Here is a 23,735-nt window from a genome sequence, read left to right as displayed (position 1 = left end):
AAAATGGCTTCCTGCATGTTGGTTATGCCCATAAGTTATGCCACACTAACTTTGATTTGGCGGACAAATATTTAAAATGTTAAATATTGGTCATCATTTATATATTAAAACATGTATTCTCTGCTTATTTATTTTTGCAAAACTTTGTATGCTAACATTCTTTTTCTTAAATTCAGCATTTTAATGAGAATTATTTTGTTACATTCTCACTTACAATCAGATATTTTATACTTTAATCCCTCAATATAAATAAAATATAAAATGACTTTAATACAGAAATTGAAAACATGTTTATCATAACAAAAGTGTATTGATGTCATTTCGGGTATGAATTGGATTTCTTTGTGTATTTTTGAATAAGAATGAGCGTCACGTCATTGGCTTTAAAAAAATCTAGATGCCTTCAGGCCAGAATTTTATGTTAGAAGTGTTTTAAAATATTAGAATTAGAATTAAATGACACCAATGCTTAAATTCAACTTTTAATAGGAACTATAAGGGAATTATATTTGAAAAATGGGAATTGTGAGAAAGTGGTCAAGACGTGACTCCACGCGCGCTATGAGCAGAGGAGAGAAAGAACCTCCCCACTCCTCATAATAACCCCATTATAAGGCTCATCAATGATGTAATGAAAGCAAACAGTGTTGAAAATTGCCTGTAAACAGTTGGATCCCAGTCTCCTAATGAATTCAGTGTCTCTTTTAATCAAAGTGGGCGACCTGTGGGGAGGGGTTTATTGGGCGTGGGGGGGGTCCAGTTTCATCTTACCGAGCCAGTCAACACCCCAAAACACCTCCTAACCAATGGAAGCGAGTCGCTGGGGACTCACGTGGAAGGGGTGCTCTTAAAAACCTAGCCACTGAGTTGTGCACAAGTTCATTTGTTAGGCTTTATCTGACTTTCCGTTCCCCAATGTGTGTATTTAACCTGCATTACCTCATTTGTGCTTCTGTCTTCTCGCAGCATTTTTCCCTGCGCTCTACCGTCCAACGATTTCGCATTGCATCACCTGCGCTGGCACAGAATGCACTTGCCTTTTCCATCCGGATTCCACTCTACAACTCGCCACAGCGAACTACCTTTGAACTGATGAAAATTTCAGCTGCTCAATAGCGCGAGGCTCGAGTTGCTGCCGCTTTGCTTCTGTCCGTGGTGCTGAAATGCGCGCGCCCTCTAAGTAGGCTACCTTGTGGTTTTACACTAACACTGTTACTTCAGAACAGCTTTTTGAAATAATTTGATCAATAATTTAAAGCCACCATCGATGCGTCTGGCGTCTTCGAAAAATACCGGGATTGAAAAAAATTAATTAAATTTGCCAGCCTAGAGTATATTTAGGCTGTATCGATTTTTTTAAGGAGTGAGTGAGGAGCTAAAGAAAAAAAAATTGGAGGCAGGGTCTGTGTACTTCATACAGAACCTCCTCAAGAAACCTCCTTTTTCTTTTTAAACTTAAACTAAAAGTCCTCAAGGAAGAAGAACGGGTTTTTTTCTCTCCCCCAGACAGGGGATGAATATTTCTCATTTCCGATTCCGCTTTGGATTTTTCTCCTGGATAGATCGTTATTAAATCGAGCGCCATTCACGCAGAACTTGGTTGAATGCAGATGATAATCTGAACAGAAGCTTCACGCAAGCAGCAGTGTGGAGATGGAAGCGTCCACCAACGGCTCCAGTTTTGGAATCGACTCCCTGCTATCCCACAGGCCAGGAAGCCCAGTCATCGCGAAGGGGGACAGTTTGGTAGGGGAATGCCGGTCCCCGCTGGAGTTCAGCCCCAGGTCAGACTTAGAGAGCGGTTGTTCTTCTCCTCCGTCTCCGAGGCGGGAGTGCGGTGAGGATGCGGCGCAGAGACAGGGTCACCCGCTCGTGCTCGCGTCCCATTTACAGCACGGCCCGATCTCTGCTGGATCTCAACCTCGGACTGTCACTTCATCCTTCTTAATAAGAGATATTCTGGCTGACTGTAAACCCTTAGCGGCGTGTGCCCCATACTCCAGTAACGGCCAGCCGACACAGGAGACAGGGAGACTGGCATCTAAAATCGCAGACGACTTCATTGAAAAGATCCACAGTAACTCATCGTCAGACAGTGAATACAAAGGTAAAAAAAATAACAGCTCGTTTTTATTTTAATAGTATAGCACATGAATTATAACTTGACATATAGCAAAGAGTTCAAGCAGGCTGGCTTGCTGACTATCCTTGCCTATGTTTTTAAAGTAATTTAGGGGTAGAAATAAAAATAATTTTCATGATTCTTTTATTTATTTCATTCGTTCAATTATAGCCATTATAGCCACACAAAAAAAGCAGATTATAGATGGATAGATAGAAAGCACGACATAATCCTCCTTTTATAATCCAAAAACATTTACAAGCAACTATCGTCATATTCATATAAAATATATTTACTGAAATAATTCATAGTGCAAAAATATTGAATACATTTTTGTGGCTTCAGTGCATTAAATTTTGTTTATGTGGTTATGCGCTGTTTGCAAGTGTATGTTATTGTACATTTTAACGTGCTTATTAGTTTAAAGCTTATTGTTACGAGCAGGAAAAAGGAAGGTGAACAAAGAAACATCATCAGCAAGATTAATTAAGGATTTGTCCAGGTGAAATTACATCTGAGGAAAAACAGAGTGATAGACCGTTTCCTGTGACATATCATTAGGTTGATTCCATGATGCAAACACAAAGGCCAGCACTATTGATAAATGTAGGAATATGCCATCTTTTTTTTATCACTATTACAAATAATATTATTGTTATTGTATATTTATTGTGTTATATGAGCATAATGATTTGCACGTGTTTATGGTTGTTGTTCATATATTTGGCCTATTGACTGGTGTTACTGATTCTGATCATTTTGTTAAAATGTTATCACAATCTTGCTCTCTTTGTGGAAGTAGGGCATGATGGGTATCATCTATTCTCCTATACCTTCAGCTACGATTCCAAATACATTTCTACTCTCACATCATGAAATTATTAGCTTGGCAAGTCTATAGGCGCGGTGATCAAAATGAATGCTCACCAAATCAAAGCCATTCCATCTCCAGAGCGCGTGTAAAGAGTGTGCGCGCCGCTTTGATTTTTGCCTTTTCTACCCCCTTATATTTCAGGGATTTGATGCAATTTGTCCCAGTGCTAATCAGATTTGTAACGCACGGGGTCGGTCCGCTCTTTATTTCGCTCTTATCCCCGTCCCTGTGAAGTTTCTCCGGTCTCGGTTGAAAGGTTTCCATCCCTTGTGGCTCAATTAGCCGGATTATTGTGCTCCTTGAGATACGACTCAACTACTCGACTGGCAAGGTCTCTCGCGTCGTGTCCCTCTCTTTCTGGGTTCAGAGAGAAAAGAGTTTGGTTTCGATGGGAGATAGGGGTAAATTAAATATCACAGCCCTCGTGTATTCAAAATTCTGAAAATAAAAACCTGAAAACGCACGAGAACATCAAGGGTTTGGCATAGGATATGTGGAAACCTTTGACAGCATAACGACTTGTCAATACTGAAACACATGGGCTGGCTAACTAACTCGTGTTAAAGTGGATTAATCAATGCCCTTCCGTTATATGTGATGTTTCAGTGAAAGAGGAGGGCGACAGGGAGATCTCGAGCAGCAGAGACAGCCCGCAGGTTCGCCTGAAGAAGCCTCGGAAAGCGCGGACCGCCTTCACTGACCATCAGCTCGCCCAGCTGGAGCGCAGTTTTGAGCGGCAGAAGTACCTGAGCGTGCAGGACAGAATGGAGCTGGCAGCATCTCTCAACCTGACCGACACGCAGGTCAAAACCTGGTACCAGAACAGGAGGTGAGCAATGTGGGCAGCTGGAAACAGAAATAAACGCACACATCCCAGAAACATTCAAATAATAATAATAATAATAATAATAATAAGGCTGATATCAATGTCTAGGTCATTTTCTCGTATTTACGAAAATGTGCTTCTTGGGTATACAGGCCTATCATATCATATTATTTTCCCTTTGATTGTGGAGTCTCCTGCCAAAAACAATAATGCATGTCAGGTGACGTCGTTGCTTCAGTTTTGCTCCACTAAAACGAAAGGAAATGCTGCAGAATTAATATCCACATTTTTAACATTTAAATATTCTAATTCTAACTTTTTCATGTTTGAAGAGGCTCTAACAGTCACATGGCCTAATTCTTATTTTATAGCTTTAGAAAGAACTACAAAATGGAATTTTAAAAATAAAATTTGATAAAAGAGGAGAAAATTACAATAGCAACAATCAAAATACATCAATATTGTATATCTACAAGTGGTTTGTTTGCACATTTTTCCATTCTTGCAATTTCGTGCCAATCTAATAGAGTTAAAACATATTTTGAACCAAATGATGCATGCGTCCTCGACAAAATAAAATGACTCATTATTGTTAAAACTAATTACTAAAATATGTGTCATTTGATGCCTGCTTTTTACCTTATATACACAATTAATGTGAATTAAATGTCAAAAAACTTTCCCATAACTCTCAGCACTTATGTCCCTCATATGGAGAGGCATCTAATCTAATTTCATTTTTATAAACCTTTTAGATGTAAAAGACTGTTTTCTTTTCTTTTTTTTTTTTTTGTCCTTTCTCTCCTTAACGTTGAATTGTGTCTTTAGAATTGATATTCATACAGATACTTAGAAATAGGAGATAAATCACAGAGGATTCAGTTTTTATTTCTCTGAACTTTCTCTGGGTTTTATGTTTCGCTTGGGAATAGTAGTGCAATACGGTGATATTTCTTTTCTATTGTCACATATTTGTATGAGTATATAAAACACTAGTCATTGAATATTTTTTTCTATACTAACATTATTCTCTTTCCTCTTGGAAAAAAAAAAAGGACGAAGTGGAAGAGGCAAACGGCGGTCGGACTGGAATTGTTAGCGGAGGCTGGGAATTATTCTGCGCTGCAAAGGATGTTCCCCTCGCCGTATTTCTACCCTCAAAGCCTGGTGTCGAACCTGGACCCTGGAGCAGCGCTGTACTTATACAGGGGACCCTCGGCGCCCCCGCCGGCGCTGCAGCGTCCTCTCGTTCCCCGGATTCTCCTGCACGGTCTCCAGGGCGCCAACGAGCCGCCGCCTCTGCCCCCCCTCTCCGGCGTGCTGTCCAGACCAACGCCGCCGCGATGAACGCCGCGATTCGGACTCGGTGCAATACATGGCAGCTCTGAACTCCACCATCAAAGAACAATTTTATTGATGACAAAATATTCGAAATATATTACAAAGCCACAAAAACCAGCTGAGACACAAAAAGTGGTTAGAGACATTTTTTCAACTTTATTTAATTATTTATTTTCGTTGTTTCTTTTTTTTTAACTTATATGTTTTCGTTTACCCTAAAGGTTAAATTGGAGAAAACAAATACAAACAGTGAGGCTACTGAACGCAATAATAGCGGGACATGATAGCCTACTTCCAGGGACGCTTCGTTTCACAAATTATTGTTATTATTACTTTATCTAGCCAATATTACAAATGTGAATTGTTGGTGAATCCCTGACGCAAAGATTATTTAAATGGTAGATTCATATTTAATTATCCTGAGATCAAATCCAGGTCACACGTTAATAAATCGTGGGCTTTGTAGTGACCCTCTAAAATGTACAAAGGAAAAGAAGTGTAAATAAGAATATTTTGTTTTATGTTGAAAGACAAATCTCGAATTTTCTCTTTTTGTATCATATTTCCAAGCCTTACGTTAACAGGTGAGATTGACGTGAGCAGCACATTAGAAATCAAAACGTCTCTACAAAATGAAAAAGCAACTTAAATAAAGAAGTGTCACTTTTCTATTTGACAAACAGTTAAATGGTACACGGAGTTCCATACCTAAACAGAACAAGCAGGTGGATTGGACGAGATGGATTATTAATCGATTATCAATCGATTATTTTTGTGCTGCTTTTTTCGTTTCTGTAATCCTGCACAACTGCCAGCAGCATCACTTTGATGATGATGATGATGATGATGGGAAAACGCCAAGTCCTCGTTTCAGATCACTTTGTGATCTATAAGACGTCAAGGAAATGAAGTGTTCGCCCAGGCATTGTGCAATAACTCTGTATAAAACCGTTGAAATATCTTGTCATTCTTTTTGGTGAAGCTGTATATTGAGAATAATGATTTGTGAAGTAATGATTCTCGTAATCCCAAATGATTTTCGTTCGTGCCCCCGTGTGCTTAGCGGTGTGAACTTCTGGAAAACTCTTAAAACTGCTGGATGTGCGGGGGAGGGTGGTCTTTACGCAAGGAGAATTACTTTTATAAATGTGCTAATAAAGATCTTTCATTAATTTACCACTGACTGAGAATGTGGAGGTAGCCTATACAAATACTGGATAAATACACACTCGTGTTCTCACAGACAATTCAATTACACTAAACCAACAGCCAATATAAAAGGTATGCCGGTGCATAATGCGCGTGACAGACCTGACCACTGCCACATAAAAATGTATGAATTAAGAAAAATCATATTGCAAAACTTACCACTGCACTTTGCAACAAGAAAAATAACTTGCAACCATTGTATGTGTCATTATGAACATAAAATGTGCTGCGACCAATGAAGTTCATTTGACGTTGACGTTTGCTACGTGAAATTAAAAAAAACTAAAACAAATGCATTCTATAATCATTCTTATTTTTTAACTACCTGAATGATGATTCTAACCGATTTCAGGAGCAATCTTTAAGTAATTCCATGATAAAATATTACATATGATGTATACCTGGAATAAGTGCCAACACAAAATTATAATTTTATCATTTATTTAATTTTATAGGCTACATTTTATATTTTGGAGGATAATAAATAGTCATTAAAATAAGGATTTATTTGTACCTCCATATCTGAAATCCAAAGACTTCATGTTTATCTTGAATAGCATAAATTGTCTTAGGGTTTTAATTTTGAAAGTTATAAAGGACAAAGTCTCAGCATGAAACACACACACACACACAAAAAGATTAAGACCAAAAAAGTAAAACCAATAAAATACGCATATTAGTTGCACTGCTTAGCCTACGTCAATTCATTGCTTTTGAAATGTATCTGGATTTTTACATAGTAATTTAATGAAAAGGAAAAGTTTGCTTATGAAAATAAACGTAAACAACGCCAGTGATAGCAATATCATAAAATTCGAACTCGGAGAACTCTATTACTGGCAAATGTGTTTGAATAATTTTAAGCATGACTGTCAGACATTTTGCTCAAACCTCACACTATTTGGTTAGCATCGTGGATTTAATTTGTCGAACCTATACCAAAAAAAAAAAAAAAAAAAAGTTAATAAGAATGTCGCACCCAAGTAAGCGAACGTTCACCAACCTAACCTTTTAGAAACGCCTGGAGATTTAGGGAACTTAATTCTACCTTCATATTTTCAAGTTAGACGCGACTACCTCTTATTAATAGGTCATACTTTAAATATCATTTTGATCATGAATCATATGAGCCAGTTTCAATACAATTTTAAACGATGTTCCTTTTAATGGCAGCAGGATAAAAAAAGGGAAATACTGAGAGATTGGGCATTGGGCATCTCGCTCTCTCTCACGCACGCACTCAACACTTGTCAGCCTCCATTGTCTTGTGTCTACAAGAGTAAAGTGACAGACTTCTTTGCACTCTTATAACAGCATAAACAATATGTGGATGAAATATTAATGGTCACCTAAGTGTGTAATTGTTTAAGTGCCCTAAATGATCCCATTTGGAAATGGATTCTTTCCATAGCCTTTCTTGAGAGTGTTGGTTTGCTGCTCTTTGCCAAACGCTCCCAACAGCTGGTCACCGGGCAGTGCTGACTGCGGCTCGGATCAGCAAGGGGACATCTGGTCAGCGGCATGACGGGACCCCCCCTTCATCCCCCCTCCGCGAGCCTAAGACTGACTTTAACCCAACCATGAGACCGGTCCATAGAGCTCAGGGTTTAGGGGCTGCTCTGACAGGGCGACTGAATGGGAAATTAACGAGCAGACAAAAGACCTTAATAGTTTTTAATTGAACGTCGATAACGTGTGATCGGTCGGGCTCCTGCAGCAAACTTTCGCATAGCACATGTCATTCTGCGGGGCTCCTGCCCACGAATCACTCAAGGAGAGAGACAGAGAGAGAAGACATTTTCGACATCCTTTCACTAAATGTTTGTTATTGAGGTTGGGAAATTAGCAACAAAATCATTTAAAATAAATTTAAAAAAGCAAAATTTCAAAGTTATTTTTGGCATGCCAAACCCATCAAAAATAGATGACAATAAAAGTGGCAATAATAAAAGAATTGCAATAATAATATGAAATACAAGAGAATCAACTAAAAATGTTCAGCAAATTTAGTTCACATACAGACAAAAACAACCAAAAACATATCAATTCAGATCAAACATTTAAATTATCACATGGAGGCTGATGACCCCCCTCAATATTTATGAAAAGGGTTATTCTTGCGAAGTGCGCAGCTGATTGCAAGAAAAGCTCCACCGTCTTGTTAATAGACGCAGAGATTTTTGCATGTGAAAGGATAGTGGTAAATCCCTCGGCTCTTACTGAGGATTGTCCCCGGCTCAGGGTTAATGAAGTGCGGATAGAGTCTCGCTGATCTCCCGACAAACAAAAACACAACACGGAGGGCTTAGAGCCGCAGGATCAGTGACTCTGATTAAGCTCATTGACTCAGAATAAAAACCAAACAAAACAGCCTTCAGATGAAATTAAGAGTCAATCAAAGTGCAATTTGCATCGTGATTTGGGCGACTGTCTTTTTCCCATGTTTTTTTTTTTGACGATTGCTATTTTTTGTCACGTAGCTTTGAGAAACGAAATTCAATAGGATATAAGAAAAAGGAACATCTGCATCCTTTTCTATTTATCTCTGTTTCTTTTCTGGACATTAAAATAAACCTGCTCTACATTTAATTAGTATTTAATAACTTAATAATTATTTATAATAATAAAAATAGCAATTCTATATATATATATATATATATATATATATATATATATATATATATATATATATAGGCTATATATATATATATATATATATTTATATATATGCACACACATATACTGTATATTAATTATTTATCATGACATATATATATATATATATATATATATATATATATATATATATATATATATATACAGACACATTTCTTATTTATTATCTACATTTATAATTATTATTATATTTTTTAACACATTATGTTATTGCTATTTTTATTATTTATAATTATAAATAATTATTAAGTTAATACATTTTAATTAAATAGACAGTTACAATTAGAAGCTTGTAAGACATGGAAAAATGGAAAAGGTAGTTATTTTTAGCTAAAATATAATATTAGCTTAGTGTTTACATTTTATTTCCATTCACTCAAACGTTTTATTTCATTTAAAAGAATATTATTTGTAATGATAGTAATCATGATTGCACTTTATGTTAAATCTTCATAATCATAGTTCAGGTGTGGAAAGAGATCTGGGAAACTGGGCCAGCGATTGGGCAAGGAGATCAGTGGCACCTGCTGCAGGGTCACGACACCCGTGACCCTCAGGGGAAGGTGGCCCGGGACACTGTCACTGGGTTACCCTACTCACATTTGTCCTCTGCATAAACTTAGTTGGTCAGAGAGACAAGGGGAAATACTGGAAAAACTGTTGGAGTAAAAAAAAAAAAAAAAAAAAATTAAAACTGCATAAGCAACACTCATAACACATTTAGGAAATGGGGGGGTACAGCGAAACAATAGAAAGAGATAGAAAGCAGACAGCGAGCGGTTTCCAAGGTACTGTCCTGGGTATCAAATCCAATCCTTGCCTGAAGGTATACTAAGGGTGGAGGTATAAAGGCCTCCGAGTGAGGTAGCAAGATAACTCAGTAATCATTCCTCCAATAAAACCCAAAGCATTTCTAAACTCGGGTCAGGGGCAAAAGGATTGACATACCAATCTTGGCAAATAATGAAAACACTCTTCCAGTAGTCCGAGAGAGGAAGTAGCAGGAAAGAGCGATAGAAAAGAATAGTGGACATAAAAGGTGCTTGTTGCAGGAATCCCCTGCTGTCAGCAATAACAGTCATGTTCGTCCCAGCAGGGGACAATGTAAAGAACACTGGTATTAGGTGACAGGCTGATTATCTAATCAATAAGTGTGGACTGTCGTAGAGCCGGTAACCCCCTGCCTGCACTGTTCCATCACACACATGAGTGAACAAGCGGAGAACTGGGAGTCCCATGGGAGTGTTCGCTACCCTGCGGATGTAGACAGCGCTAACAACATCCACCCCCAGGCCTAGCAGAGGGCACTAACTACATCTCTCTCCATCACACCCATGCTCTATACTGCCACCCAATGGCTGGGAGAAAAACAACCCTGTGGATAAATAAATATTTACTTAACAGCAGCGCTAAACAATAGTTTATTACAACTCGGTACAATCGCACAAGCCATTCGGTTGGCATTTGTCAAAGATGTCTATTATGCATTAGAGTATTAAAAATAACAAGTTTAATAATTAATATTGTTGGTCTCTTTACTAATAAAGCCTCGTGGATTTCGACTACTGTAACACTGTCACAATTCCAACATGTACATATGAAGTAGTTCTTCTGTGTTTGGGCTCATTTAAAGTGGATTAGGTTTGAGAAAGAGGAAGTTTCTGGAGAACCTTTGTCAACCCCTGGGTCAGAGCGGTGGACCCGCTGAGCCCCCGAGTCTCATAAACATAAAGGAAGGAATAGGTATGAATAAAGGATGAGGAAGGGTATACATGTATTTTTAACACCCTTCCGTGTGAAGGCTGGCAGGAGAATGCATTTTGGGTTTCTGAGGAGGAAGGGGGCAAGGGGAGGGGTGGGTGCAGGGTGTGCAATGTGTTTTATTTGTTTTGGTTTCTTTTCTTGTCTTTTGTGTTATTGTGCAGAATACAGCTGTAAGGAGTGTGAGATGAACTTGAAATTTGAATATATATATATATATAATACTAAATAAAAACAGAAAATAATATAAAATAAACCAAATTTGACAAAATGTATAATATTTTATATATATATATATATATGAAGAGTTCAGATGCAAAAGCAAGTGCCATCTGAAATTTTCTTCTAGAATGAATTTTTTTTTATCAAGCTTGTATGTTTATGTTCAGTTATTTCACTTTAATGGCAATGAAAATTACCTATTAATTGTCAATAAAGTGAAATTACTGAACCTAAATATACAATCTTGATAAAAATGCTCATTTTAGAAGAAAATTTCAGATGGCACTTAGAGGCTTTTGCATCTGAAGTCTTCATATATATATATATATATATATATATATATATATATATAGACAATATATATTAAAAATATTATATTTTTATATGTAATATATCTATATACAATATTTATATTTATAAAACAAATTTACACACACACAAACACACAGTGTACATATATATATATATATATATATATATATATATATATATATATATATATATATATATATACTGTATATATAAAAAAAAAAATAAAAAAAAATAAAGGTAACGAATAAAGAAATGCAGTAAAAGATGTGATAAAGATGTTGAGTCAGGGTTTGTTTAACACTTACTCAGAGACTTTAGCAGGGCTGCCAGTGGCAGTCTGCGGGAAAGCCCACAGGGAAGAGTCACACAGACATTGCATCTGCTCTTCAAGTATATTTCCATTCATTTACTTCCTCTACAAAAAATAAGATTAAAGCATGTATTTTATAGCAAAGTACTTTCAGGTACATAACAACGTACAACCTGAAGAGTGACCAAAATCATCTCTGGGCTGTATGGAGAGAAGTGGTGCACAAGAAGGACATGGCCAGAGATATTTATTTGTTTCAAATAGCTCGTAATTGGACATGGGAGTAGAAGGAATGGACACTACATCCAGTGACCAACCCTTGACTCCTTCACTCACCACTGGGACCCTCAGGGCTGGCCTGGCAGCTGCCTAACTGAGCGATGACTTCAGGCCAGGGCAGGGACCAGGGGCTAACAAGGAAATGATGGAGTGCCTGACCAACTGGGAGAGAAAAAGACGGAAAGGAAAGCAGATTAGCCAAGCTAACACTGACAATGACTCCTTTTCCAACAAGTCAACCACGGTTAGAAAAAAACAGTAACATTCTGTCTGACAATAGGGGGAAAGCCACTAGCTTGAGTTTAGTATTAACAAACGTACATTTGATCATCAGAGAACCTGATATTATAAATATTTACATACATCAGAGAGATGTGGGAATTTGCAGACAATTGTCTGCCAGATCAAAATGCAGATTTTCATGGCTGAGACAGTGAGAAAGAGGCAACGGCAGCTTCTGTCGGAGCGAGAGGCTTCCCACATTTGAAGTCAGTTGAGAGTGGCAAATGAAATAAAGACGGAAAAGCGTGATGGCACGTAAGGCTCGGAGACGGGTGGGGGAAAAAAGGCTTCAAATGGTTATCAATAAAATTGCCTGTGCCAGGCGCTGCAGTTTAACCTCTTTAGTGCGTTCGGCTTCTCCTAACGGGACGTGACGTGTGCTGTGGGTGCGCTCTGCTTCATGCCTGTCTTCACAAAGCTCCCTGTCGGTTTGATGGGTTCACAGCTTCTCCTCACACAGGTGCAAGTTCCTTTGGAGTCCCACAGACTTCGGCACAAGACATGACATAAAGCAAGAGCCTCTCACACCCCAGCAGAAGAAAAACAGACATGAAAGGGGGACGAGATTGACTCTCTGACTTCAGGCTTGTTGATTTGATTTGTATCGAGAGAGCAGCACAATGGCCAATGCATCAGATGAGTTTCATGTTCCTCATTCATTTTATGCATTCATTTTATGCATACTTACTGTATATATATATATATATATTAATTATTTATCATGATATATATAATTTAAGTTGAAATGACTTAATCATCCAAGTTGATTGTACTTTAAGAAAATTTAAGGCAGCAGCTTCTTTTTTTACAGTGTAAACATTTTCTAGATTTACACTATTTTCAAGTTTACAGATAAATGTAATAAGGAACATATATATACTGTATATACTGCATACTTACTGTATATATATATTATTTATCATGACATACTGTATTTATATATATATATATCATGATTTCTCGCTCTCTCCTATATATATTGCAATGTTTTTTAATAAAATATATCTATTTTTTATCTATAGTTATGGAAAATAATAATGATGATCCATCCTATGTTTATATTAAAGCATTACACTAATAAACAAAAATCGTGTTGCTAGAGGAAAACTTAATCTGTATTGGTCATGAAAAGGCAATATCTGTCAGTCAAAGGTCAATTATTTTTTGATCAGGATAGGGCAAGAAAAAATTACCAGCTACACATTTAGATATAAATCAATAACTGGAATATGTGAAATGACCGAATTACAACTTTTCTTACGGTCATTTCCTTCTAATAACAAGGAAAAACTCTAGTCTGTTTAATATATGTGAGGTGTTGAGGTAGAGAGAGTGAAAGTATAAACACAGAAACAGTGGGAGATGGGAGAGAAGCATTGTGTTTGCCAGGACTGTGGCATTAGTATCATGGCTGGAGAGTGTGACACAGACTCAGCTCTCTTTGATCCAGCACAGAGGCAGATCTCCACTGACCTGAGTGTGCCAAGACTGAGTGTTCAACCTCCCACAACACTGAGGGTGTGCTGAGCATCCTTTATAATTCACACAAACACACCTGTTCATACAGAAACATGCCACACTCATGCACACACACACAAACACTCACATATTAGGATGCACACATGCACATAGCATAAAAAAGCCTGTCGCTTATATGACTGTCATTCAATCTTTAATTTAAATCCTGTGAAAGCTTCATAAAATATATACAAGAAGTAGTAGTTAATTGGCTGACACCTTGTCTACACTGTGTGTACAAAACTAGATCAGCTCTCGAAGCTGTCTACATTGGATGCGGACGTTGCGGTGCATTGCGACAGCTGACGGACGTCCCGTTTCTATTTTTGAAGCTCTACACAGCTATTCTTCCCACTTTATTTACAAATATCCATATTTATATCTGAATTTATGAGTATGAATTTATCCTCTATATATCTTCTTGTACACTCCTGGGCAAAAAAAAAAAAAGAAAGAAAAAAAAGGGGGGCTTAGCCCAAAATGGCTAAACACTAAGCATTTAATTGTCTTATTGGTCAGGAAATTTGCCAAATTTAAAGGGGTAGTTGAATATGATTTAACTTTTCTAACTTTAGTTAGTGTGTAATTTTGCTGTTTGAGCATAAACAACATCTGCAAAGATACAAAGTTCAAAGCAAAGGGAGATATTTGCTTTAAAAGAAATAGTTTTTTAAGGACTACAACAAACGGCTTCCTCCCGGGTTAGTGACATCACTAACCCAAAAATTGACATAAACCCGCCCCTGGGAACGCGATTTATAGATTATAAAGACAGAATATGCTAACCAATGACTGAAGATAACTACACATAAGCCACATAAATTCATCAACTAACCATTCAGAAATGTTGTACATGTTGTCACTTCTTCTTGAGTCTCTCCATCTTTCTGAATTCGGTTTGAACATAAAAGGCAAAAAGTTTTTGCAATTTTCAGTGCATGTCTGTGTGAGGTAAAAGCAGGGGGCCAGTGTTTCATAAAACACTGAAGCTTCCCCGGGCGCCGCCATTGATTAGACCATCACCTGCTGTTAGCATTCCATTGACTCCCATTCATTTTGCGAATAACTTTACATCTGAGGTGTTTAAAGACTCCATTTGTCCATTATTTATTTCTAAACAAACACGAAAATGTATAAAAGGCTCCATTACCTTGTATCTTACGTTATGGCCCCGTAGAAGCATTTTTTTGTAAAATTAGGCTAACGATTGCGTCATAACCACGCGACTCTCTGTCGCACAGTAGAGAGATTACCGTATGGACAGGAGGAGAAGCTCGCGCTCGCGTGGAGGCAAAATTACAAAATAATTAATCAGAATACTTAGCAAAAGTTTCTCCTGCTCCTAGCTCATGGACTCCTCCTACTCACACACTCCGTCTCTGCAAGTTTTGGAAGGGAATGATTCAGATTTCTCTCGGCACAGCTACTAGAAGACAGACGGTTGCTCACGTCACATCTGTCGTCAAGCTCAGTTTGAGTCTGCGCAGTACGCTCAGCCATCAGGAAGTGAGTGCTTCTAATTGACTTCACTTTTCTCCGTTGAATCCAATGGGGTCGCTGTGTCCATTTCTTATACTGTCAGTAAAAGAAATGGGAAGTTGTGTGATGCCACAGCGAGGCATCGAGGAAGAGTGTCATTGTGAGAGGAGTCTTTTTAGCTGCTGGTATTGGTGAGCTACTTTACTGTGAAAAGTCATTTAATACTTTGGAGTAAAGGAGAATATTGCAGAATGGCTTGCGTCCCACAAATTTACATTTTCATTTAATCATTTAGAAGGTGCTTTTATCCAAAGATAGAAACAGAAGCAATCAACTCAACAGTAGGGCAACAAAATGCAAGTGATGTGACTAGTTCCAGTTAGTACACAGATTTTTTAATTAATAAATAGATATAGATTAGTAAGTGTTAGTATTAATGGGTCAAGTGTTGACGAAAAAGATACGTCTTCAGCAGTTTCTTGAAAACGGCTAAAGACTCAGCAGCTCGGATTGAGATAGGTCATTCCACCAGCTTGGAACAGACCAGGTAAAGGTCAGTGAAAGTGATTTTGTGTGAATGGGCAGTTCTAGCAATGTGGTCTGTGAAGTTGAACTGATCACAAGGTTCCTGGCTGTCCTGGATGGAGTTATGGTTGACGAACCTAGCTGAATGGAGAAGTTGTGATGAAGTGTTGGGTTGGCTGAGACCACAAGCAGTTCTGTCTTCGCAGGGTTGAGTTGCAAATGAAAAGATGATATCAAAAGAGGAATGTTCAGATGTTATTTTTCAACAAGACAGTGCTTCTGCCCAAATAGCAAAGACAACCAAAAAGTGGCTTAAGAACAAGTCCATCAGGTTCATGTTTTGGCTTGGTCAGAGTCCAGATTTGAACCCTATAGTAAATATTTGGTCTCACATTAAACTTAAATGAACTGGGAGACATTGAGTGGAACAACAATGGAACAACAGTGACTCTTCTTCCTGTAAAAAGCTGTGTGCCAAGTTGAAGAACCTGATTTCACCAAGTGCAACATGTTCCTGAATCAACATCTTTGTTGATCCTGAAGCAACACTCCAATTAACCAATCAGATTTGAGGGACAAGTTTACAGTTTATGTCAAGTTTAGGCTTACAACCAGGGTTCAACTGAGGTCCATTGGAGATAAATTTGAAAAAAGATCAGAATATATCCCTTTTAAATAACTAATCAAATCACAATACTATGATAATTTAACCCAGATAGTAATATCTTATGGTATTGCCAGGCCCCTGCTTTCTCACATCAAGTAGACATAGTTTTTACATCATGTTAGTGATTATCTAGAAAAAGTGCTTGAGTTAGAGTTAGAACAGTGATATGGGCAATATATGGCACTGTTAAGACACAGACACACACCTGATGTGTGGAATAGGGAAAGAATGGAGCGGCAACAGATGAAAACAACAGAAGAGCAGTGAAAGTGAGGAGCAGGAGGAGGAGAGTAGGGGTAAGATAGACCACAAGATAGAAGATTTGGAGAGACAAGGTTGAGCAGTATGGTTAGGAAAAAAACCCACACCTATTCCCTCACTCATATGGAGCAGCAAACAAACACTTGAACAATACACAGTATAAAGCGCTGCTGTGGGTCCTCAATAATTACTGCCATCTTAAGGAGCCACTGAGGATGCCCATGAGGCCTCTGAGTGAGAGAATAGACCCGACCTTCAGACAAAAAAGGCAGAAAGGAGAGCAGGGTGCTCTCCGATATCCCTACCTACAGCTGCCAGCTCCATCTCTATCTCTATGACTCTAAGGTTACCCCCACACACACTCATTGTTAGCAGTTATCAGAGTGTCATTTTGGGCATTGTCTGGGTAATGTAGGCCAGGACAGTCCTAAATAATGCTCTAATTTTTCAAATCAATTAGAAGTGCAAATAATGTACATATAAATGTCATAAAGTCTGCCATTCCAATGCTACGACCAATTCGTACGAGGTGGCTTATTCATACAACCTCACTTGTACGAATTTGTACGATTTGTCTAAACCCCAGTGATGGGTAGATTTAGGGGCGAGGTCAGAGGTCGTAGGAATTCATTCGAATTGGGCAAATCGTACGAATCCGTACGAGTGAAGTCGTATGAATTTGTACGAATTAGCCACCTCGTTAAATACGTACAAATTGCTGTGAGATCGGGTTGGCCATTCCTACCTGCCCAAACCTCTCTAATAAAGACATAAACCAAAGGAATGTTCAAGAAATATTTCAGCATTGGCTATGACTGGGCCAACAGAGTCCTACAATAGGATCAAGAACCGGATCAGTCTGATTCATGAACAAATCATTCAGCTTTGTGAACTAGTTGAACTGATTCACTGAAAAGATTTGACTTGGAAGAAAGATTCATTCACGAATCGGATCATTTGCCATTCAAGGTTGTGTAAAATTCAAAGGTGACATTGGTCACACCCCGCAGGAAGCTGAATTGGAATTTTAGGAAGACTGACCCTGATTGATACTTCTCTGTTAAACTCTCATGAACACTCCAAGGAATGCAGCAGAATAGCATTTTTGGCTGAATGAACTGAATAATGCGTTCAGCTACTAATTAATATATGAATAATACCATATTTAGAAACTTCTGTGTGGACCTATGATCAACAAGGGCAACGTGCTGTCACTCCTCACAGGATTTAAATGGAAGGGACAAAGCATTAGCCATGAGCAATACAGCCATAGGGATTTGAGGGACATACATGAGACCTTTTTCCACACAGTCCTCTCTACTGTCTATTTTCAGGGCTCATAAACGCACCAGTGAATTCTGACTCATTAACTATAAGCCACAAAGTTTACCAGAGAGGAAGAATTCATACAAGAGATTCGGAGAGAGAAAAAAATCAATGAAAGAGAAACTTATTGTATCATATGAGATCCATTCCCTGGGTATTCTGGACAATAATGACTTAATATAACGGTGACGCTGTGGCATTTGCTCTATTTTCCCACTGTTTTCTTTGCTTATGATTGAGCAGGCCTATTTTCGCACGTTGTGACAGGTGCTTAAAACCAAGAAAGCTGACGTCTGTTTGATCAAAATTTATGTGAAATTTCTCAAGGCCACTAGGGGAATCTGTGTTTATGAACTGTAATAAAAAGAGTCATTTTGACAATTCGACCTCTGTGCGGTGGATGTGGAGGGGGGCGGAGGAATTGGTTTCTGTTTGCCAGTGAATAGAGAGGAGAAATATTCTTGTCTTTTACAAGCACTAAAATACAGGACATGAGGGTGGGAGGGCTGTACATTACCGTGTTCTTGAGCAAGGCTTATTGAGCAGAAGTCATTTAAATAAAAGGAGTTTCTTTAATCTTACAGTTTTTCTAAATCACTTTTTGTTCACATCAGATTTGAATTTATTATTTGATTTAAGCAAATTGCATGTGTTTCGGCACATGTGTGCAAAAAAGTACAATTTGCACAATAACTAAATGCAAATGGCTTGTTGATCAAAACTGGTGAGTTGATTCAAACTCTGACATGGAATGTTTGTAACGTCTGTTAAATTGGAAAATAGGCTGTCATTGTAATGAAATAGGAATCACAATGTTATAATCAACCAATCAAGTTTGGAAGCATATGGAGTCTGCTCGGCACAATCACAACCATTTTTGAACATGGAGGAACGCCACAACCCTAAACAGCAGCAGCTACTGCAGAACTGTATAATACATTTGTATTCAGCACATTTATTTTTGTAGAAATAACATGTAACATGTAAACTGAAAATTCACAGTTGCTTGCTGTGGAAGAGCAATAGGAAGATATGTAAGAACGTGTGGTGGTGGTGGTGTTAGGGGAAAACATCATAGAGTGGGTAAAAATGAACAAGCAACTGTGAATTGCATTGTATGATGTTCATTTTCCTTTGGTATGCAAGCTACAGTATTGACTTTTACTAGTAAACTTTTACCTTCTGATGTAATCTGTATCTAAAAAGCTCAGTTTGATGCACAAGAGCATTCAGCTAGACAAAACTGACATTCTTTTATAGTATAGAAAGCAGTCAATGTCAACAAAAAAGTAGAAAAAACAAGAAATTTGTCATTGGCCAATTTCCTGACACAATAACTATGTTTTGAAGCATGAATTAAAAGTTTTGGGTGAGTTACTACATTTTGCAGACATGCAATAGAGTTCTGACATTCCAGCAAAGAGCTGTGACAGTGGCACTTATAGTTTAGAGAATGTTAAGACAAATGTGCCATTTTATGAAAAAATGTAAAAAATGTAAAAAATGAAAAAATGAAAAAATGACAACACAGTAGTCATGACTACTGACATGGAATAAAATTAGTGGTGAGAAAACCGACAGTTAAAAGTGTACAATAATTGCACGAAAAATCCGGTAGTTAAAAAACCTTCAAGAACCATTTTCCAACCATAGAAAATGTTACCCTCCAAGGCTCCAACCCAAAATAGTTGGCTAAGGAATAGACATGTCTAAGATAAATAAAATAAAATAAAATAATCTTTTAATAAAGAAAATTGTAAAATAATTTAAAAATAGACATGAGATAATTAACTTTAAACTTGAATATAGTTTTTCTTTCAAAACCTAAAAATGTAGTACAGTAAATGGAGGAGAAGTGATCAGTAAATGACAGATGACAGTCACTAGATGACAAAGACATTGAATTTGGAATGGAAAAATGGAAACTCTCAGCGCATCTTCAGACTCTCTGTGATTTGTGCTAGAAAAACACACATTGCTACATAATCTGCCTCAGGTCATGGAAACTGATGCAGAAATGAGAGAGTGATCCAGCAAGCTTTGCTTTGACAACAGTATTCATGTTCACTACTCTACTCAAACCTGAGGTGTCACAAAATCAATGCAGTCTTCTGTAGATCGCTGTTTGCTGCTGAACAGGAGTATTACAGCATCGCGGGTAAGCTGAAGGCCTGAAAAAAAAAAAAATCATTACATCTGTCAGGCATAGTATATGGGAATCATCGTGAATTTAGATAATTATGATTACTATAAATTCGAATCATTGTCACGCACATAAACGTGAACAAATTCAAGCACATGTTCATAATCATCATATCTATTATACGCTGCTCACTGGTTATTGACAGCTGTGCACTTGTGAACACATATAGCGGGCAGAAAAAGAAACACACACACACACACTCAAAGGTGCGCACAGGCACACAAATACACAAAGGGAAAGAGGAAGAGAGCTAGATTATTGAAGTAGTATCATGCAGGAATATTAAAGAAGGCTCTTAAGATTTTAATAAGAATAAAATGAAACAGTAACCACCAAGGGGCCAGCAGGGTTAATCCCTTCAATATTACAGGAAAAAAAAACAGCGAGGATGGAGAGGGGAGAGGGGAGAAGGGAGGGGGGTGGAGAGGCAAGGTGGAGGATACAGGCAAAGCGAGAAAATGCAGTTGCCTGAAAATGCAATAAAAAAGTAATGGTTGCCTTGGAATAAACACAGCGCCAGAACCACAGCATAGGTAAACACACACACACACACACACACACACACACACACACACACACACACACACACACACACACACACACACACACACACACACACACACATTTAAACATGGATGACTTGATCTGACATGCATGCATGGATGGATGGATGGATAGAATGATAGATTAAAAGGTAGAACAGACAGACAGACAGACAGATAGATAGATAGATAGATAGATAGATAGATAGATAGACAGATAGATAGATAGATAGATAGATAGATAGATAGATAGATAGATAGATAGATAGATAGATAGATAGATGAATAGATGGATGGATGGATGGTAGAACAAAGATATTTGAATGTATTAGAACAGTGTATACCTACACAGTGAACCCAGATGCCTGCTCCTCCAGCTCTTCCTAAAGTCAAGTGCACAACACACACACACACACACACACACACACACACACACACACACACACACACACACACACACACACACACACACACACACACGCGCGCACGCACCGGCAGCAGATGGTATTAGACAGTTGGCAGTGGTAAGTGAGCATGAGTATCTGTTTACTAATAACCCTTTAATTACTTCAGCTGGTGGATGGGATAAAAACGCCAGACTCAAGCAGGAGAACGTCTTCAGGTGATGAGAGGGCTACATACAACACAGCCTCCAAAGACATTTTATGGAAAGAATTCCCACTATGAAAGTAAAGCAACTAGATACTTAAAAAAAGACGGTATATCTGAAAGTGTGTGAGAGCACGCAGCCACCGCAAACTTCACATTCAGTAATATAACATGTGGGAGATATATGGTACCCCATAGAACGGTAAATGTCAGGAGAAATCCATTCATCTCCCGGGATAACTTTAACCCTCTCCATTTTGTTAGTCTGAACCCACCTTTTGGGCAAATATGTTACAAAGATGTGCTCTCTCTCTCTCTCTCTCTACGGTTGTGCCGGTCTGCGTGGACTCTTCCCGTCTCCGTTTCAGCTGGAGAACAGGGAGTGCGTCGCGTTCACCGGCTGCCCTTTAGCTCAGCCGTGCTGCAAAAGCATACATTTTAATGATGAGACCTTTTCTTTTAAATAACTCTTCTACAGGAGAAAAATAAATTGCTGTTCAAGAGGAAATATTACACTGGGCATTGTGGGATTGAGAGGGATTGAGCGGAACGGGCCGTGTGACCCATACATCACAGCCAACCTGTATAAATTAAGATATAAATAGCTTCATACAGAGAAACTTTACCTTGGGTCCTCTTCCGAAGGAGTGTGTGTGTGCAAGGCCTTGCGCACAGACGGAAGAGTGTGTTTGTGTGTGTGTAAGAGGGGTAGAAGGGAGAGAGTGTGTTTGTATGTGTGTGTATGACACAGAAAATCCCCCTCGGAGTGCTGGGCAAACAGAAAGCAGGCCGTATAAAGGCTGAAAAGACCTCGCTTGGTTATTGTATATTCCTCGCCTGGATCCCCGTAAAGACCCCCATAGCCCTGCTCTGTCACCAGGGCCACTGTGTCATCACGGACAGCCGGCTTTAGACGGAGCCCTGGCGAAGGCTCCAAAAGGAAATTAAAAGGGGATTATGGCTGCCTGACACGCTGAAGGGATTCGCTAGGCCTGGGTTTTATTTAGTTCTCGGTGCTGTGCGCTGCCTGAAGTGTGAGGAGGGACCAGGGTAGGTCTGTTCAAAGCCTTCACTCCGCTCTGCTTATCTACCAAAACTGATGTAATATTTCAGAACGGTATATATGTGTTAGGCCCACGGGAAATGCTTGCATTCCATCTCCACCTGCAAGTTTATCGAATCCATCGCACACAAGAGAAAAAAAATTGCTGTTTAAATAAACATATATGTGAATTCCAGCTTCTCGAATTTTGATTTCATTGACGAATAAAGAGGTAAACACAATGTCAGTTCAAAGCACTAAAGCTGAAGAATTAAACTGATGCATGTTTTTTATAATCCTTTTGATAAGATGCACAGCCTACTTTGAATGTGCTCTAACTCTGGATAAAATCAAGTGCAAAATGGATAAATATGAAATATAAAAGATTTCTATTTCTATAGACCTCCTGCAGTCTGTTCACTGACCATCTGATGCAAATTGGACCCAAAATGGCAAGAAGCGGTCAAAATAGGCAGTTCCAATCTAACTGGCTGACCTTACGGACTTCCGGGAGAAGGACACGCAGGGTTTTTTTTCGGGGTTTTTTAACCAGTCTGCCCGGAAACAAAGTATACTGATATAATGATAAATGGGCTTATGGGGATGAAATAACCACTGGATTGACTGAAATTTGTATCTGTAATGGCATTTAATTTAACCAGACAATTGACAGCACCCATTGAATAAAAAATAGTATGGAAGACAATGGGTGCTGTCAATTGTCTGGTTAAATTAAATGCCATTACACATACAAATTTCAGTAAATAAAATTGTGTCTGGTTACCAACATTCTTTAAAATATATTATTTTGTGTTCAACAGAAGAAAGAAACTCATACAGGTTTGGAACACCTTGAGGGTGAGTAAGTAAAGACAACATTTAAATTTTGGGGTGAACTATCCCTTCTGCAAGCTGAATTTCAAAACTATGTTTTGTCTGTTAAATAGTCTGTTTTAAATTATTTTTGAATGGAAAGAAATTCTTATCTTAAATACAATAGGCTAGTCTCAGCAAAGAATTTGTTCTCTCTACTGTCACTCTGACAGAACGCTTTGTGGGTCTTTGCGCCTATTTGTGTGTGTGTGTGTGCGTATGTGTGTGTGTGGCAGCATTATCAATTATCCAGTGCGCAGTCTCACTCTAGCTCGGTGTTAAATTAAGTTGTCAGTGCTGTCTTCACAATTTCCCCTTCACAGAGGTAGACGCTGATGGGGCCTGACGGCCGCTTGGTGGTTCTCCTCGCCGGCTGCCGGCCCGCATCGTGCCTGCAATTCATCAGCGCACATCCAGAGCGCAGTCCACGAGCCAAACTCTGCCAGCCAGCCGGCAGCATGGCCAACCCAGCCCAG

The 23,735-nt window shown here is 38.5% G+C and overlaps 1 protein-coding gene and 1 long non-coding RNA gene across 2 annotated transcripts; one reads left to right on the top strand and one right to left on the bottom strand.

Moving 5' to 3' along the window:
- The first annotated feature begins 800 nt into the window (after positions 1 to 800).
- On the top strand, positions 801 to 6,741 carry barhl1b (BarH-like homeobox 1b). Its single transcript, XM_079847247.1, has 3 exons — positions 801 to 2,107; positions 3,603 to 3,825; positions 4,878 to 6,741. The coding sequence occupies exons 1-3, from the start codon at positions 1,654 to 1,656 to the stop codon at positions 5,167 to 5,169; spliced, it is 969 nt and encodes a 322-aa protein (XP_079703373.1). The 5' UTR covers positions 801 to 1,653; the 3' UTR covers positions 5,170 to 6,741.
- A 13,367-nt stretch (positions 6,742 to 20,108) lies between these two features.
- Positions 20,109 to 23,735, bottom strand: LOC307145080. Its single transcript, XR_013818888.1, has 3 exons — positions 23,526 to 23,735; positions 21,620 to 21,765; positions 20,109 to 20,161 (listed from the first exon to the last, which is right to left on the bottom strand). It is a non-coding gene; the product is annotated as an uncharacterized lncRNA (long non-coding RNA).

The sequence above is a fragment of the Squalius cephalus genome (assembly GCF_949319135.1).
Source record: "Squalius cephalus genome assembly, chromosome: 17".
Lineage (NCBI taxonomy): Eukaryota > Metazoa > Chordata > Actinopteri > Cypriniformes > Leuciscidae > Squalius > Squalius cephalus.
Note: the sequence above shows the minus strand (reverse complement) of the source record. Positions and strands in the feature narration are given on the sequence as shown.